Source organism: Nipponia nippon, unplaced genomic scaffold, assembly GCF_047370975.1.
Source record: "Nipponia nippon isolate SJK-2023a ecotype South Korea unplaced genomic scaffold, ASM4737097v1 scaffold_16, whole genome shotgun sequence".
Taxonomy (NCBI): domain Eukaryota; kingdom Metazoa; phylum Chordata; class Aves; order Pelecaniformes; family Threskiornithidae; genus Nipponia; species Nipponia nippon.
Window position 1 is genome coordinate 6,101,356 of NW_028262332.1, and position 18,469 is coordinate 6,119,824.

The following is an 18,469-nucleotide window of genomic DNA, read 5'->3' on the forward strand; positions in this document are numbered from 1 at the left end:
TGCATCAGCTTAAATGCATTAGCTTTTATATGGATTACTACACTGTTAACACCCAAACACATCTGCATGCATTATGTGTGTGTACCTTGTTGTATGGATGTGCTTGCTGAAAACGACCTGGCATTGAAAAACCATGCAACTGCACTCCATATTAGCAAGTTGCACTGCGTGACCAGCCTACCACAGAGGTACACGATCCTTTTAATTGTCAATTTACCCTATAAAGGTAAACATCAGAGCATTGGATCTTCATCTCATGCCTACTGTTAAGCTCGAGATAGTCCTATTCTCTCTGTGGACAGGAGGGGGCAGTGAAACAGAACCACAGGTCCTTGGATTACTGCTTTTTTATCTCCACCCACTCACCAGATGTACCAGCAGGTCTGAATTTTTCTTCAACATACTATCTTTTCACCTCATTCCTGCTTCACCTGTGTCTAGTGCCAGCTGCCCTCCTCTCCCCATTCAGCAGCAGAGGGAATAATTTGTCTATGCACTGTTCTTGCCTTCCCAGATGCAACATTAATGTTCATTAGCACACCCTGCTGAGTGGCCTTCTACTCACCAGGATCTCATCCTGCAAAGGGGAACCATAGCAACAGCAGCAGAGCAGAGAGCAGGAGAGGAGCAAAGAGAGGAGAGATTATTACTAGGAAAGCCGGAGCAGGAGAAAAGAGGCTCAAAAATAAAATAAAATAAATTGGAAGCTGGTACCAAATTTTTTTCCCCCAGGTGTTTAAAAAAAGCAACCCCCATCCCAAAATAAAGTTTGCTAACAGGAAAGCCAAAGCGCTTTACAGGTAGATCCACAGTTTGCCCTTTGCACTCTTTTACACTCAGCTCTTCTGTAGGGTATACTGCAGAGGATGGGGTTCCCTACAGCTGCTCCGAGATCCCATGAAATGGATGGTTGGCCAGCCCAACCTGCTGACCTGCCTACCTGCCAACAGTATGGAAACAGTCTGCATGTTTATGTGCAGGGAAAGGTGGTCAAACATGTCATAAAGAGGATGGATGTCAGGAGTGAATGTCTTTGAAAAGATTAAGCAAAACCATTTGCTTCCATTCTCTATGAAGCTGCTTGTAAGGCTCTGTTTCTACAAGATCTTCTAGCCTAGATGGCCTTGCCATGTCCCCAGCAAATCTGGGAGAAGGTATCATTAGCCCCTTTTTAATTGTATGTACACTCCTTACAGTTCCTGAAGGAATAAGGGAACTCCTTCCCTCCGCTGCCGTTTTCTCCCATGGATGTGCTCTCATACATACCCAGTGCAATCACGGCTATCATCACCCTTTGTCTCCCTGTACAAGGGTTTAAGTATTTCCAGTGAAGCTTTCCAGAAGAGAGTCCACAAACTCTCTTGAAATCCCTTTCCAGAAAGTAGATACCACCGATGGGAAAGACAACTAGAAAAGACAATTCAGACCTGGTGTTCTGTACCCCTCACCTCAGCAGAAGAGTTAACACAGCTAGTGAAGGGGCTGAACAAACAGGGATTTACACAACAGGGATTTCTACCAGAAAAGCAAAACCAGATCTTGATTATCAAGCATCCATTTCCTGTACAACACTTTCCTTCCATTGCTGCCACATGCTCAGTTCTTCCTGACTACAGTGAACCTAAAACACTATCCTCCAGGTATAAACAGAGTTTGATGAGTAAAAATAAAGCCAAAACAACTTAGAGCACTGCTGCATCCAGCCCAGTGCTTGTCCACCTGGTAGCTTCCAGGTAGCAAACATGTCCTTCTTGCAGCAGTGAAGGAGATGGAACTTGGCCTACCTGGTTGCCAGCTGCCTTCTTCTTGCTCATCTGGCTGCTCCTCTGCTGAGCACTGCAAACAACAGCAGAGATATTCAAAACCCCTCAGGCTCTTCTTCATCACCTGAATCCTGCTCCCATCAGATACCTGCTACAGTGAGTTCATGCCCCTCGCCACTGGCTTCCAAGCCTTGATAACCCAGTTTCCATCTGCTCTCTCAGCCTGGTCTACTCATCTTCTCACTCCCATCTGAACCATATTTGGGTCACTAACCCTCCACTGCTTCTTTTTTTCCCCCCTGACACAAACCTAATACTCTAACTCCCCCTTCTACACATTCTTATTCTCCTCCCCAGCCTTACAATAGAGCCACTGAAAAACAAGCAATATTGAGCTGAACCATACTTTGGAACCACAGCATCTGCACCAGGGCCTTTGCAACCCATTTACTGGAGCAGCTACAGGACAGAGCCACAGGAAACACATGCAGAGAAGAGGAGGCAATAGGATGTGGGTGCTTACTTGGCAAAGCCAATGAAATCCTCATGGTTTGTGTTCATGTAGGCCAGCTCGATGTCTATTAGAAGCATGACCTGCCAAACAGAGGCACAGACAGAGCAAGACAGACATTAGTGATTGATGCTGCAGACAGAGCCCTGTACATTGTTCATCTGATCAGCGCTCTGCAGCCAGACACCCCTCGGCTCAGGCCACTCTAGCCTAGACTGTCCCTTCAAAGGTGTCCCCCCACCCAATCTCCCCTCTTACACGCACTCCTGATCCCCTACCTGATCTTTGGTCCTGCCTTCTCTCTCACGGATGTGAGTAGTAACAATCCTCTCCATCTCCTCACGCAGGTGAGGGTACTGGCTGAGCTGCAAGAGAGAAAAAACGCGTGCACATGGGAAAGGGAGGTATAAAGGGGGGAGCAGCCCCCACCTATGCATGCACACATACACCCTTCAATCAGGTATTTTCAAGGGAAGTTCTGAAAAGCTGGACTTGCAGACAGATTTTTTCCAAGTTCCTGGAGGTCTGCTGGGGGCAAAGGTCATTCCCTCTTGCTTTGGGCTTCAGAGAAAAGCCCTTTTCACTCTTGCAGCAACCTTCCACCAGAGACCTGTGCCAAACCCACCACCTTCTTCCTGGCATGAGGCTCTTGACAAACCCAGATGCAAACACTCTACTTATTGCTTGTTGGGTTTTTCCCATTAAAGTGAACAATCTCTCCAGATGTTCAGCATCCCATTGTAGCAGGCTAAGTAGGTGACTGGTCTCTTGCTACAACCTGCTAAATCCTATGGGAAGTCTCCCTGGGAAGTGAAGTGGATTTCAATCCCCATTTGTTGAGGCACTAAGTGAAAGCACTTGGCCCTCTCCATTAACATCTGCAAGCAGAGACAGAGGATCTGACCAACTCAAGGGGACATATCTTCAAGAAACACTGTGCTCTGGGCATGCAGCTCCTTCTCCCTGCTCTCCACCTGTGCTGGGGCAGGACTACATAGCTGAGGTCTATTATTCACATCACACCTACACCACACTTTTGCCATGTTACTGAGGAGGGAATCCTTTCCTGTCCAGAGAAACAGAAGGACTTTACTAGCTGTGGTTCAAAAGAAGAATATCTACAGAGATCATGGATGAGAAACCCTTCCAAAATGAGCACCCTTAAAGCCCTCTGGGTTTCACACAACACCCACCTACCTGCCTCGATTCATAAGCCTCTAGTGATTTCAGTATCAGTAACTATTTCTTAGGTCAGGCCCAGCACAGTCAAATGAAATTAATCCTCTAGACCCAGGATCTAGCCCTTTCTTTCCCACTTCACCTATCCCCTCTGAAATCATCTCCCTCATTTTTTTTTCCTTAACATTGCCTCCGGTTTGACCATAACGTCAAACAGCATTTCCTAACACCAGTCTTTTACATCCCCTCAAGGGGACACATAAAAAAAGAAATCTCATTTGCCTATGCTCCATACTGCATTTGTTTTGTTCCTCTAATTTACATGAGTGCTTCTTCTTAAACTGGTTTGGCCTTTTGTTTTGTATACATAAGCAACTACAACATGCTAGGAGGAACTGGCTTGAAGTGTGCAGCATCACTACTGGAAGCCAGATCCTATTCCAAACAGTAACAATATTCCTAGTATCTGACTACAAATAGTCTCAAACCCTTTCAGCACCCTTCCAGTCCAGCAAATTGCAATGGCCTGGAACTGAAACTGAGGACTAGCTTCGACACTGCCTATTTTCAAATGCATGGTTTGTTTTGAATGCCAGTGACCTTACAGAGGCATGAAAATAAAAACAAGTGGAATTAGCGTTCCCCACCCCCACCTTTTCTTGAAAGCACAAACTGGGTGTTCTCCATGATCTTTATGGTTCAGGCAGCTGGTTGCTTCAGAGACACACAGGCAAAGCTTCCCGTTTCCTTTGGGGGGTTGGCAAAGGACAGATGGGCAAGTTATGTCCAACAGAAAAACAGGAAGTTGGAAAACCTCTAAGCAAGTCTCAGCTTCTTTACTTCAAATAAAAAAAAAACCCAAACAGTCAAACAAAAAAACCACAAACCTCCCCACCCCACTCCCAGCCAGTCCAAAGGCACACAAAGTGCAAAACAAGTTGTGGTTTATTCAGAACCCGGGTCATCCAGCAACATTCATGTGCAAAAATAAATTGACAGCATCAATCCCCATGCATGAGCTTCCAACCCCAAGCATGCACAGGAGAAGCAAAGGTGGACAAGGAAAGAGGACATGGACAAGCCACAGGATGTCACGCCACCTGGGAACATGCAATAGGGCATAGAGGGGCAAGGAGTTATCACCAGCAGTACAAACAGCACCCAGAAATGCCATGACTCTGACAGACAGGAGAGCAGGCGACCCTTCAAGGGGTTAAGTCTGTCAGCCTGTGATCGTGTCCCAGCGCAAGTGGGTTTTCAGTCCTGTTTTAGCTGCATTTGCCTGTTCAATCAAAATACAAGCTCACAGCCCTCTTTGAAAACCAGTTTGTTCCGATGTTCCTTAGTTCCCCTCTTTGCAGATTCCAGGAGTCCTTGCCAGCACACAAAAGATCAGCTTTTAGCTGAAGCATTGCTGACTTGCAAGACCTTCCTGCACTTGTGAGGTGCTGCAGTGCAGTCTGGCACAGAAGGTTCCTGCTTTTGGAAAAACACTAGCTAGAACACTATCCTCCTAAATGTAAGGGCTTGCATGCTTACACCAGCTTTCTGTTGATTTTGGAGCTACTCTCCATTTAACCAACTGGAGGAAGCTCAGAATCAGGCCCGTCAGAACAGCTCGTAACAGCTACCTTCTCTTCAGCCCTCAACTTTGTCTAATAGTCAAGAGAGTCAACTGCAAATCCCTTCTCGTACAGGAAAGCTGTACTTCTGTAGCACGCAACAGATGGGTTTGCCTCCTTCTATGTTCTTTATTAATAGTCTCATATTATTGCATCTCTGCAGCTTTATCAACTGCACATACAAAGATTTCTTCACCATCTGGGGTGAAATGAAATAATTGTGACGGCACACAGACAATAACACACAATAGTTCAGGACAGCAACAAACCAAGGCTACAGGACTGTTAAGCTAATTCAAGAGGTCTCAGCCCAAGCGGTCTTCCTTTCAAGAAGCCTTGCAGGACTTCTAGTGAGTTTAAACGTTTGTTTTTGTCATTGGAAAGGCAGCATCAGTCCACAACACAGCGGGCTGGGTATTACCTTACAATTAGCATCAGTCCTAAAGTAGCCTTTTCCAGATGCCTCCCCTAATAGCACATGCTCTTGTCCACGTCAAGCAGTTAGGGCTATAACATGCAAGATAAATATTGCAAATCAACTAATGCCCCTGTGCAGTTACAACCCTTTGCCTTATGCCATCAGAACCCATCTCAGGCTGGCTGCTATCCTAAAGTGGTCCATGGCAGTTACCTTCTACTCTTTCAGAGGGAGATACAGGCAAGATTAAGCTTCTTGCTACATGTAGGCATTTGACTTCAAGCATTGCTAAAGCTTTCCTTTTATTTTCCAGTACTATTGCTAAATATATTCATTCAGGCAGTTATTTCTTATCTCTAACATCTGCCTCCCTGGTCTTCCCAGCTTTTATTACAGCCATTAGTCTCTTACAACGTCACTGCTACTATCACCTTCCTTACAGGCTGTATCTTGGTTGCATCACCCTGGAACATCCTCACAGGGTCCTCCACCATGTCATGGATTAAAATCCATAAAGCCAGTGAGTGTCCAGCCACTCTAATGATGTGGTCCAATAGAGAAACTGGAATTCAGTGCCCTTGGAGTTTTCATGATCCTCTTCCCTCCCCACCCAGAGCAGACATCTCCAGCCAGATACAGAAAACAGTGTAAGCAATCAAACCCACCAAAAATAAAACACACACAAGAAACAGGCTGCAAGGGAGTCACTCTGCCTTGCCACAGCAATCTGGCAACAGCAGGACTCTGCAAGAAACAGATTCGGCAGAGCTTGGAGCGTGTCAAAGATGTCTCCAAGGAATAGAGCTCACCTCTGCCTAAAGTACAACTAAACCTCATTAGCTCAGCTTTCACCTTCACTCTGAACTCCTACCAATTCTTATCTTCCCTTCTTTCCCAATTTAGGGGTATACATTGGTGAGTCTGGCTGTAACCCTGGAAGAAGGGAATGGTAATTTTCAAGTTCTAAAATAGCTCCTGAAACAGCCCTTTCCATCTCAGTTTCCAGAGCATACTTCTGTTGTGCCACAGACATGTTCTGGCCCCTCACTAGGCAGTTTAACACTAATTGCCACATCTGCCTTTTTGTTTAAGGAGGCATGTGGTGCCCCCTCCTGGAGGAAACCAGCCTGGGAACCAAACCCACTCCTGCCCCAGCCTCCGAGCAGTATTTGACACCCTCCACATCACCCAGGGCAGTTTCCCTCTCCACCTGCTGCTGCCCTCTGCTAGCCCAAGGCTTCACCTCCCGTGGTTCACAGCATACAAGGAGAAGTATCCACGCTACCTCCCACTGAGCACAGTCCATGGAGCGAGAGGATCAGCAGGAGAATGATGCAGAGGGTGTAATGCCTGGAAAAGCTTTTCCCCAAGCCTTTTGGGACAGTAATCTTCTGTTCACTCAGTACGTCTTGCAGAAGATCTTGCACCTCAAACTTTTAATCAACAGTTGTTTTGTATATGCTACTGCTCAACATCGCTCTGCAGACAAGATGAAAACTGCAGACCACTCACGCTGTGGGGACGCGAGGTCTTTTTCTGGCTTTTTTATCTTTTTCTAGGGTACCTGGATTTTTTAAGGGGGTCCCAGGAAAAAAAAAAAGTAACAAGTTCCAAATGCACAGGCAGTGGCACAGCAAACGGGACTTGCAAAGGGTTTGATCCACACTGAGGTGAATGCCAGAGCCAGAGAGAATAAAAGGGTATGCTAGAGTAATCCACTGGATCCCAGCTCACTTCTCGGCTAAGGAGCCCATCAGCTGACACCCACTTCTCCTGGCCTGCTTTTAAACTGCTCTTATACCTGCAGGTTGCTGCTCTCCTTTAGATGCATCTTTATATCCATTTTCTCTCACTAGGTTTGCTGGAGTTCCTGGCATTTGTGTGGAGAAACAGCATGGAAGTGTGTGGGAAGGGGGTGGGCATTGACCTTTCTTTGCATTTTTTGTTTCTTTACCTTTTCGCTACACTTTCTGATGGTGGATGTGAGCTCACTCACTACCATATCCACACACTTCAGACTCGGCTCCTTCAACTTCTGCACCTGCTTTTTCACTATGGCTTCAAAAGCGAGGTCAGGCGTGAAGAGACCCGTTCTGCATGGCAGGGGCAGGGTGGGAGGAAGCAACGAGGAAGAAGAAAGCAAAGCAGAGAAAGAGCAGGAAGGAGGAGGAAAGAGAAGGAAGGAAAGGGGAGAAGAGAGAAAACACAAGGCAAAAATGAGAAGTGAGATTTTGGTTCATTCCATTAGTTTATTGAACCAGGTGAGCATTGCTATGGGGCCTGTGCACTGCCAAGTATCAGGAGAGTCTACAGGCAAATGGAAGTGGCAAAGGGGAATGAGGTAGGAGCAGCTGGGCCAGTGAAATGGTGAGCTGTCAAGAGCAAGATGAATGGATGGAACCCCCCCAGGGATCAAGTGACCTCTTCCTAAAGGAAAGCTTCTTTGGATTTTAAGACAAAGCTGCTTGCCACAGTGAGCCACTGCCTCTCTTCCTAGAGGCTCACCATGTCTCATTTCCCTTTGTCTCAGGCATTCACCTTTCCTTCCCCTCCCACCACAGTTATCTCCCCTTCATGTTTTCCTTATTCCAGCTGCAGGAAGCCTGAACAGGAGCCAAGCTAAGACTTGCAAAGGTCTGTCACTTGCATCTTGTTTCGGCAGAACTGAACTGAATCGACGTCTCTCAGTTTCAGGGATTCGGACAAACTGCTCCACTTACGGAGCATATTTCATCTCACTCACCTTCCCTGCAACATTAACTTCCTCAGTAAGAACAGATGTACTCAGTATTTAGGAAAATGCAAACATGCTACAGGGCATCCATAGCTATACAAAGCATCTGTTCTGCCCCAGCTAACCTGTAGCATCAGACCCAATACAGCACTGCTGAGGTTTGTAAGGAAGTATTAACTTCCACAGATGCTAAGTGTCCTGTATTCTCAGTGGCTCCACTACAACAGAGCAGAAAGTCCACAGAAGCTGAAGTTACTAAATATGGCCAAGATGAATCCAATTCAAGACCGCTGCACCCAAAGAAGTTTTTCAGCACAAAGACTTCAGAGCTTCTACCAGGATGCTCCTTGTTACACAGTCTGAGCTACTTGTTTTAGCATGGGGTATTACTGCTTTGCAAGTGCTTTCAAGAGGACAATGTCCCTTTGACACAGGAAGGGGATACTGCCTTTCTAAAGGAACAGTTAACGGTCAAACCTGGGGCACGCACAGCTGACAACCAATCCAGGGCTAGCTATAAATAACCACCCACTTCATTTAAATCAGATATTTCCCATCACCTCATCTTTCACATCTGTGGATAACACCTGCAAGACCCCAAGCAACACCAGTATTAAAATGCTCTTCAACACATTATAGGACCTACAGCTAGTTTGCCTTTTAAGCAGCAAAGAGTTGGAATACGTTACAGGATTCAGCTTCACCCAAGGGTCCTCATCAAGGTGCCAACAAAGCCCCTTTTGAGCAAAGCAAGGGCATTTCCAGAGTTAAGTTCACATCCTCTGACTCGGCAGCAGTTTCCAACTAATCCAGTTGCCCTGCTAAGCTCAATATACACCGTTTCCCCCACCAGACTTGAGGGGCCCTGCACAAAAAAAATATTTAAAAAGCCAGTCCCTTCCAGTACCTGAATATCACCTGAATGACAATATTTTGTTCCTTCAGATACAAAATTGTAACCATGACTACTAGAGCACACAGAGCAACTAGCACTGAAGTCAACCATAAAATTCTTATCAGTGGGATCTAACCTAAAATAGAATGCTTTAATCCTGAATCTGTGACATTTCCCCCCATCCCTGTGGTCTCTTCTTTATTTCCCACCCTGCTGTACCCACCAGCTGATCACTTGAGGAACCTGCTGCTGTCAGAGCAGATGGTCTATTCTGAAATTGTCAGTAAAAGAAGAAACAAAAAGAAAACAGTGAACAAAGAGGTGGGAAATGGAGGGAAGGATGCAAGGAGAGAGAATGAATGGGAGATTTTTAATAGCAACTGATGGATGGAGAACAAATCAAGAGAAGCTTCAGAGGGCACGAAAAAGGAGGGCCCTTCTGATCCAGTGAGCAGGCGACTCTGGATACTTGGCAGCCTGAGGGCCTGTGCTTACCTGTCATCAGGCTCTAATGGCAATTTTCTGGGTGCTCCCCACAGTCACACACCCCAAGAGAGGACAGCAGGACAGAAAAAGGAAGCTCCTCCAGCACTCTAGAAACCTGAGCAACCTCTCACTGCATCCACTTTGCTTTCCCAGTCTGTCCTGGGGGGCAAAGCATGTGCCTGCATGCCTGAGCCCTTCTACAGAGGCTCTTGGCCCTAAGGACTAGGCATTTCTGCAAGCAATGGCAAGTATCACCACTTGGGCACCTTTCCCCACCCTTGCAGAGACAGGGTGTCAGACTCTCCACACCCCTCCTGCAATGCCCATTTACCTGCACCTGAATAGCCAGTGGCGACTCCAGTCTCCGGTGCCCATACCGCCATCCTAACCGAGGTGCCTTTGCACCAGCACCTAGCCCTGCCTGAAGCAGCAAGCCATGGCTGAGAGGAATGGCACAAGGGTTCTTACCTTGCTGCCTTTCAGCCCCAACCTCAGAAACAAAAGCTGCCATATCCAAAGGGCAGAATCAAGGCAGGTTCCCTCCCTCAGCCCCAACAACTACCAGCATGGATCCCAAAGGGCAAAACCTGAAGCCCTTTCTCTCTCTCAGAGAGAGCAGAAGGACCCCAGAGGTCAATGGACATTTCTAACTTGCTTCTTCTCAGCCATGTGCTGCTCTTCCAGAACAGGATATGGACCAAGCCAACCAGAAACCAAGCCAAACACCACAGGAACATTTCCCTGCAATACAGCCCACAGCCGTAACTGCTGCAGCCTCTGAAGTTCAGCCCCATACACCCCCCAGCAGCACCTAAAGGCTAGTTTGGGATTAACCCTCTCACTTCTACAAGTACAGAGGGGACAAAATTTAAATCCCAGTTTCTGGCTTGGAAAATAATCCCAGATTATTTTAACTAAATTTAAAATGCAGCCATATAAGAAACACCCTTGGTTTCGGAAGGCATCAGGAGTCATGCTACAGACAGAGGGGTAGCAGGGATATCTCCAGCACCCCTCAGCTCTAAAACATTTAGGGAGCAGGGCCACGGCCCATGTCCCACACCGCGTCCCCTCCTGTTTGGCTTGTTGGCTGGATCGCCCTGGGCCGGTACCGCTCAGGTTTAGTCATGCTGAGGAGGTGGTTAGAAACACCAAGTGTGGCTGCAGGCAAGTCCCTGCCCAGGTCACAGTGCTGTGCTGCAGCCAGCGAGCAGAGGAAAGTGCCAGCTCCATGCTGCCTCTGGTTACCTTCTTGGTGCACTGTCTAACGGTATTGATTAACTCCGAAATGACCATGTCCACGCATTTCAGGCAAGGTTCTTTAATCTTCTTCACCTGCTTTTTCACAATGGTCTCAAAGGCCATGTCGGGTGTGAAGAGACCGGTTCTAAACACCCAGGGTGGGGACAAGACAAGGCAGGAGGGGGAGAAGGGGCAAGGAGAATGTCACAGCATTACACACACATCTTGGAGCAGGCACCGCCATCACTGAAACCCGGCACGTGGGGCTGGAGAGTGTCATGTCCCCCAGACAAGCCCTGACTAGAGTCTATGGAAAATGGGGGATGCTTGGCACCTCCCAGGAAGGAGGTGCTGAGGGCAAAATGGATCCCAGATGGACAGCCACGGCCAGGCCGCCATTTCACCTCAGCCACCAGGCCTAAGGGTGGCAGGGGCTGACCCCTCTGCAGCACATTTGACCTCAGAGTTGTACAGCAGTTGGGAGGCCTTTTCTGAAAGATTTTCTTAATGATTAGGACACTAACACATTTGATACCCTTTATCAAGCTCAGCTAGTGGCTGAGCAAAAGAAAATAAATCTGGGTCAGCATTTGTTCACATCCCAGTGTGCAGGAAGGGCTCTGACAGGCACCAGGTCACCTTGCCAGGAGCAGCACGACTCAAGGCAGTGCTTTTTGACAGCTAACCTCCGCTGAGGGCAACACAAGTGTGCTGGCTAACTACGTCCTGGAGCCATTGGGATCCCAGTGATGGGCACCCCAATGCTCCCTCAGATCTCTAGGGGAGGGGGTGCTCAGCCCCAACAAGCATTTTGAACAACTAACTTTTGGTTAGTATGGAGGCAGAAAGTGAAAACCAATGTTTAAAACTAAATGAAGCAGTGGTATGGGCTCGCATCCCTCTTTCTATCCTTTCTTTCTTATGTCAAGACACTAGAGGGAAGGAGAGAATGTCTAGTCACCAAGGCAGTTTTACCTTTTAGGCTTCCAAGACTCTCACATAGGAAAACAAAGCAAGCTGACTTGGATTGTCCCTACTCCCAGATTCAACCACCAGGGTGGTCCAAGGAGGTTATCCCTCCCCTTTGGCTGACCTACCATACCTCTGAAGTCTTCAATTCCATTCGGAAGGTCTAGAGGTATTTACAAGGCTATGCAGCCAATGGTCTGCCTAGCGCGTGATACGTGCCTGATACCATGGATGTTCTTGATGGCATAGCTAATCTCCCGTCGCAGCTCCTTCTCATCAAACTCCATCTGCACCAAGAGAGAATTTTATCAGAAACTGTCTGACACTTATTTGCGCAACCCCAGGATACACAACAGCATGCTTTACAGAGAAGAGGTCCCATGCCAGCACTATCATGTGACAGATGAGATATTAGCCCAAGTTTTGGATACAGAGTCCAGCCATAAAGCTTCTGTTGCCAATGCAGACATCCTGGATGGAAACAAATAGCTAAGGGCCTACTTTTACAGATGCCAAGCCCCAGCAGCTCCCAAGGAGCTTCTTAGAGATAAAGCAATAGGATTGAAGCACTGGATTGCTTTCTAAAACAAACTGTTTTGTCTCCCAAGATTTAGCATGAGGTCTTGGCAGCTGTTTTTTCAGTGAACACCACAAATAGATTTACAATTCACATACAAAGATGTATTATCCAATACAAGACAGGCTCTTGTATCTCACTAAAAAGGCCTCATCTTATTCAAATAAAAAAAATAGGAAACAAAATGCAGAAAACCCAGGAGTGGAATAATTTGGCTCTCAAGTCTGTTCAAACTGACATTAAAAAAATCCTCTTCAACTATTATGACAATAGAACAGTTTCTACACTGTTCCCACAACTAGACCATTGATAGAGGATAGACAGAAGTAATCCCAGGTATATCTACATCCTCTTTCCTGCTTCTTGCATATCCATTAGGGCAACTTTAGGTCTAGTCTGGTGCTCAAGATCAAGGAAGTACAAGTTTCAGCACCATTTTTACTACATGAAATTCAGTCAAAGTAGCTTTGACACAACATATCTGCAAGGACATTCAGTCATTGATTTACTATTGTCTGTGTTAAAGGAAGTTATTTTGCAAATTTAATTTAGCATTTAGGAATTAAGCCAAAGAAACAGACATTTAACTAAGAGAAAGTTAAGTTCTGTCACAAGGACAGGGACTGACGGAAAGGTCAGTACTCTGGGAAGGCTCCAATAAAGGAGACAACAGGAAGTAAAAAAGGTGATAAAAGAAAAAAACATGAAACAAAGTAGTCAAAAGGAAAGACAGATGAAAGATACCAAGAGGAGTAAAGAGACAAGAAGAGGTAACAGACAACAGGCAAGCAGACAAAATGGGTCTCTGCAGCACAGGGAAGCAGTACCTTCACAAGTTCAAAGGGAAAACGCTCATGGAAGATGCGGTTAATCCTAGCTCCTCCTGACAGCTCATAGGTATCAATTTGGTCTCCAGAGCCTTCAATGCGTTTCTCAAAGTCCACAGCAAACTGCTGGACCATCCTGAAAGAAAACAAGAAGCATGAAGTAGAAGTCGTGGCTGAGCAGCCATCTCCAGGGAGGGACATGCAGCTGAGGCCACTTACTGAAGCAGAGCTTTGGTCTTGCGAGCAGGGTCATCAGGGCGAAAATTCTTGTACTCCTCCACCTCCTTCTCAATAGAGAGAAGCTGGCTTTGTAGCTTGTTCCGCAGCCCTGGCAGGGTGTCACGGATGTGGTTGGTCAATTGCTGCACAAGAAAAAGGTTTAAGATGGCAATAAACCTCTAGGTGGTTACTGGGAAGAGCCTGCTACCTCCACACCACAAAATAAAGAGGAATGCTCCTCTTGTCTGTGTTCAGTCCTTCTGAGAGGTCCTAATAAAAAGTCTATCCCAGGACAGATACCAGTTATGATCTGGGTGTATCCTGCCTCCCCAACTCCTACCTATTTCACCCCTCTATTCTTGACCTTCATTTTACCCTTCTAGTCTGCTACAAAACTCCCATTCATACAAGCCTGCTGTCTCCAATCCAAGAATAAGCTTCACATATGAGTACTAGAATTTGCTATTTACACCAGAGTAGAGGCTATTCTGTCTTCAGATTAGCATACCACTGGCATCCAAGGTGGTCGTGAAGCCCTTTTTCAACAAGGCAAGGTGGAAGGAGCCAAAACCACTGATGAGGCTCTAATAAGAGGGTTTCCACAGAGCTCAGCTGTGGATAACTCCAGTTTAAAGACAAATATTTAAATAAGGAGGAAAAAGAACAAAGTAGTTCTTCACTTAAGGAAGTATTTCAAGGGAGCAGAGGGAAGCAACAGTAATTTGCTACTGTATGATACAGGAGATCAGACTTAATAGATGGGAAAATGACTACCAGTATCACATTTAACTCAATCTTTGCAGCTTACTGTTAGATACAGAGACCACTAGAAATTTAGAAGGTATCTTTTAGCTTAACCAGAAAGACCTTGCATTCTGATAGTGTAAACGCCATGAACCAACTATTGATTTTGTACCAGTGTCACTGAGAGGATAAAGCAGTGTTCCGCCTTTGCTGTGTAAGCTCCATTATTGGCCTTAATGTATCATACTGATAGAGTGAAACAAGTCAGGCACACTTCATAGGACCTGGCACCAAAATGCCTTTTATGATGCAGAAAAGGAACAATTAACCAATCTTTACAAGTCTCACTGTAGCAAAACAATTTCAAGTATTTATCAGTTTGTTGACCACAAGTTTTGGCTTTTCCTGTATTCTTCCATCTCAGAAGAGGCCTGATGGCCAGCCTAGCCATTCTTGTGACATAGTGGGCAGCAATTCTTAACTGTTGACAGTACCTGGTTCAATACTTTCTGCAGGTAGGGGGTTCCCATGCGATCAGCCATGTGTCTGTAGGCTGGGTGGGAGAGAAAAAATTTTCTCTCTGCAGCCAGAGCTGCCTGAATGTCCTTCTTGCCATCAATGTCCTTCTGACTCCTGTTGACTACACCAATGTAACCTGTAAGAGTGGGGTGACAAATCAAGTGGTTGCAAGGATGAGAACATAAACAGGATTCAGACTGAAAAGGAAGTTATCCAGCTAGCAGCATTGCAAAAGGGGAATTCTAGTGGCAACACATTATTAGGAACCAATTAGAAGAGTTTAAAACTAGAATTTCCTCTGAATTGCCCAGGTTTTGGTATTTTGGTATGCAGGACAAAAACGACTATGCAACTGAGAATTAGCTTATTTATTGCTGTTCCCCCAATCACAAAGCCTACCCTGGTCACATTCATTTGAGACTTTTCTGTTAAAGTCCTTAGGACAGGTACTTTGTTATGGCTATACACAGCATGTATCACAGCCCAAAATTATTTCATCTGATATACTACGGCAATCTCAACTAGATAGAAGATGAGCAGTCTTAGACAGGAGTTCCATTTTTGCGTCTTGCCTTATTAAAAGTAGTAAGGAAAGATAAAGTAAAGATAAGAGCATAAGGCTATGCTTCTGCTAGGACTACGTATCAAGATAGAAATATCTAAAAAGTTCCTGTTAACAGCGTGACTCATCCCTCTTCCCCAACTTTTCTTAGTTTCAGCTTGGAACAGAGATAGCTTAACCACAAGTCATAACACATGTTCCAGGAAGGGGATGCACTGGAGGAAGGGGATGAGGCCAGGAATACCTCACATAGAGAAAACAGAGGAAGGAGACAAAGCATGAGGACACATACCTCTGCGAAGAGGAAGTAATTTATTTTCTAATACATCTCGTGCATCAGTTCCTTCATCCATAAGATCCAGCTTAGTGATGACTCCAATAGTGCGTTGCCCTATGGAAAAAACAAGCACACTTGATCAAGAAAACAACTCATGTAATATTTTCCTCTGTTCACAGAGCTTACAGATTGCCCAGCTTGGCTACTCAAGGGCTCGAACTCAAACATTACAGTTCCCATCATGTCCAAGAGGGCACGAGAGCAAAACAGACAATAATCGAGCTCAGTTCTCAGTTATATCCTGCTGAAACGTGCACATGTTATGACACAGTAGAGAGGGATTTTAGTGCATATTTTCCTACTTTTCTCCAGGCAGAATGCAAATGATTAAAGGAAAGGAAATCCTACACCTCTTCAGAAATGGGCTCAGACAAAGGAAGAAAAGGGGAATAACAGAAATTCTATTACAGTAGCTGTTAACACTCACAGACACCTCTCAGAAGAATGCGTGTTGGTGAAGATACAACCCAAGACAACAGACAGGAGCCCACAGCTACTGGGCCAATCACAACCAAAGTGTAAAAAGAAAATCAGGTCACTGTCTAGTAAAGTCATCTAGTAATGTCATGCTAAATTAGGAGATAATTTACCTTGAGGATCCACCTCCTTCGCAATCTTCAGGGCATCAGAATTGGCCAAATCGGAGTTGGCTGGGGATACTGCCAGGATGAGGCAATTCTCTTTGGTGACAAACTGCATGAGCATATCTCGGATCTGAAACTCGATGTCAGGGGGCTGGTCCCCTACTGGGACTTTTGTCATACCCGGTAGATCCACCAAGGTCAGGTTCAGGACTAGACACAGGAAACAGGAGATGACACAAGGGAGTGTTCAGGTAGGAATGTTCTGATCTATGAGAAGTACCTGTAGCTTTATTGCCTCCAATATGTAATAGGCATAACAGATGCACACACAGAAGCACACAGAGCTTCAGTTCCTTTTTGTTACTGCTTAGTAGGGACTAGTTGCTAGTTGTTACTAGTCATGACTGTCAACTATGTCATTACCCTTCCCTTTAAAAATCACTTGTTTTCACACTGATCAGGGAAACTGCCCTCAAAGTCCTTCCACGTAGGCTACACTGAAGGGGAAGGCATGACAGTACATTTTTTCACTTCATGACAAAGACTGGAGAGTCAGAAGAGTTGGTTCCACTCATTAAGAGTTGTCCCTGGTATTGAAGGGCTCAGTCCTACCACCCTTATTCAAGGGAGGCTCCTGTCAAATTCAGCTGGGCCTTCTCCTGAAGGACTACAACAGGCAGCCCTATAACCATTTAATTGTCTTGCTAAGAGAAAAAATGAAAACTAAAAATCAAGCACAAGTTCTAGCCAGCCAAATGCTATGTAGCACTGAGCTGCCGCTTCCCAAAAAAATGCCCGCACAGATGTTCACATTCAAAGAGCTGGCAAATTTGAGACCATGGCACTCCCTTGTTTAAGCAGAATTCTTCCACTGAGATCAGCGGCAGATGACATAGGCACCATCCGGAGAGAACCATGCAAAGTACATATTTACATGCAAAAAGAAGGCAAGTGTTCTTCAAGAAAACCACTCTCTCCATCAATTTTTTTTTTTTTTTGTTCCATTTATTTGTCCAGTAAAGCAGTATCGGAACGCAGGGACAGACAGCAGCTCTTCACTGTAAGGCCCATGCTGATGGAAAGGAACAGCCTCAGGAACAAGTTTCTGCACAAACATCAGTTGTTTCAAGGAGAAGGTCTGCTAGCAGTCAGATACGTCAGCTGGCAGACAAACCCATTTTAGCAGTATGGCTAAGGCTGGCAGTTTGATACAGCACAACCCAGGCACATGGAGATTAAAGTCAAAACCAAGCACATTCCCCATTTCATCTCTGTTCTTTCTGCCTTTACTTCATGACAAAGCAACAGCCTGCCTCACTTATCTCCTGACTCAGATTCTGCATTAGGACTCACCATGGGGAGAGTAGACTCGAAGATTGATGGGCACTGGGGAAATCCCTTTGTTGGAGCCAGTAACACGATCCGTTTCAGCCTCAATCTCCAGACGGACCTCCTCAAAATCAGTGAATTTCTTTCCTTTGCAGTGTAGGAACTCACCATATTCTATTTAAACAGAAGCAGAGAGTCAGAAGTAGTCACTAAAATCAGAGAAATACTCAAAGCGCAATGAAAACATCATGTCCTGAAGCAAAACAAAACAAGAAACAACTGTAGGAATGAAGTCTGGAAAGGGCCTTTCCCACTAGGACCTGGCAGGTTGGCATAGAAGTTACTGCAGTCACACTATCTGATCAACGTCTGAGAGAATTCAATTGAGCCCAACATCTTTGCAATCCAGCTTTTATCTCAGCAGAGGTAGCACCCTCGCTTGTCTTCATTCAAGCAATAATCCAGGACCTTCTCTGTTGATACTAAGCAAGCTTAGCGTGCATCTGCCTGCAGCAGTGGTGACTTCCACAGCTACACCGCGAGATACCTTGTACTCAGGAGAACTTGGACTAGCTTTGTATTAAAGTGTTGGGGGTAAATAACAGTCTCATCACATAACGAGAACAGACTCAAGAGAGTCTGAGAGCCAAAAAAAAACCCCTTCTCTTGACATTGTTTGAGTCAGCTGATGGCTGGGGTTTTTTGTGTCAGTCCTTGAATAGGCTAACCAATCCAAGAACCCTCTGTTTCAATTTTAAAAGCCTCCTAAAAGTCAAATTTGTCTCCTTACTGTAGACAAGAGGACTGCCGTGTATAGATCAAGTTCACCTGACAAGAGAGGCAGAACACCTTGAAACATTCACTTGCCAACTTCTGGATGAGATCTTATCTTATGTTAAAGGGAATGATAATGAAAATATCCTGTAAGCAAGCAGCAAAACCAGTGAACTGC

At 45.6% G+C, this 18,469-nt stretch overlaps 1 protein-coding gene across 12 annotated transcripts in view; it reads right to left on the bottom strand.

Annotated features, from left to right (window-relative positions):
• DNM1 (dynamin 1) overlaps window positions 1-18,469 on the bottom strand; it is a 71,237-nt gene that overhangs the window by 25,797 nt on the left and 26,971 nt on the right. For 7 of the 12 annotated variants that reach the window (XM_087753155.1, XM_087753156.1, XM_087753162.1 and 4 more), the window contains exons 3-14: window positions 17,542-17,691; window positions 16,195-16,398; window positions 15,560-15,658; window positions 14,681-14,841; window positions 13,443-13,585; window positions 13,224-13,359; window positions 12,039-12,106; window positions 10,857-10,995; window positions 2,553-2,639; window positions 2,287-2,357; window positions 1,785-1,836; window positions 566-577 (exon numbers count right to left, since the gene is read on the bottom strand). In XM_087753155.1, the coding sequence (XP_087609281.1) occupies window positions 566-577; window positions 1,785-1,836; window positions 2,287-2,357; window positions 2,553-2,639; window positions 10,857-10,995; window positions 12,039-12,106; window positions 13,224-13,359; window positions 13,443-13,585; window positions 14,681-14,841; window positions 15,560-15,658; window positions 16,195-16,398; window positions 17,542-17,691 (1,322 nt within the window). Of the gene's footprint in view, window positions 1-565; window positions 578-1,784; window positions 1,837-2,286; window positions 2,358-2,552; window positions 2,640-7,447; window positions 7,587-10,856; window positions 10,996-12,038; window positions 12,107-13,223; window positions 13,360-13,442; window positions 13,586-14,680; window positions 14,842-15,559; window positions 15,659-16,194; window positions 16,399-17,541; window positions 17,692-18,469 lie in introns of all 12 variants that reach the window. The other 5 variants (XM_087753163.1, XM_087753154.1, XM_087753164.1 and 2 more) reach the window with 3 other exon arrangements.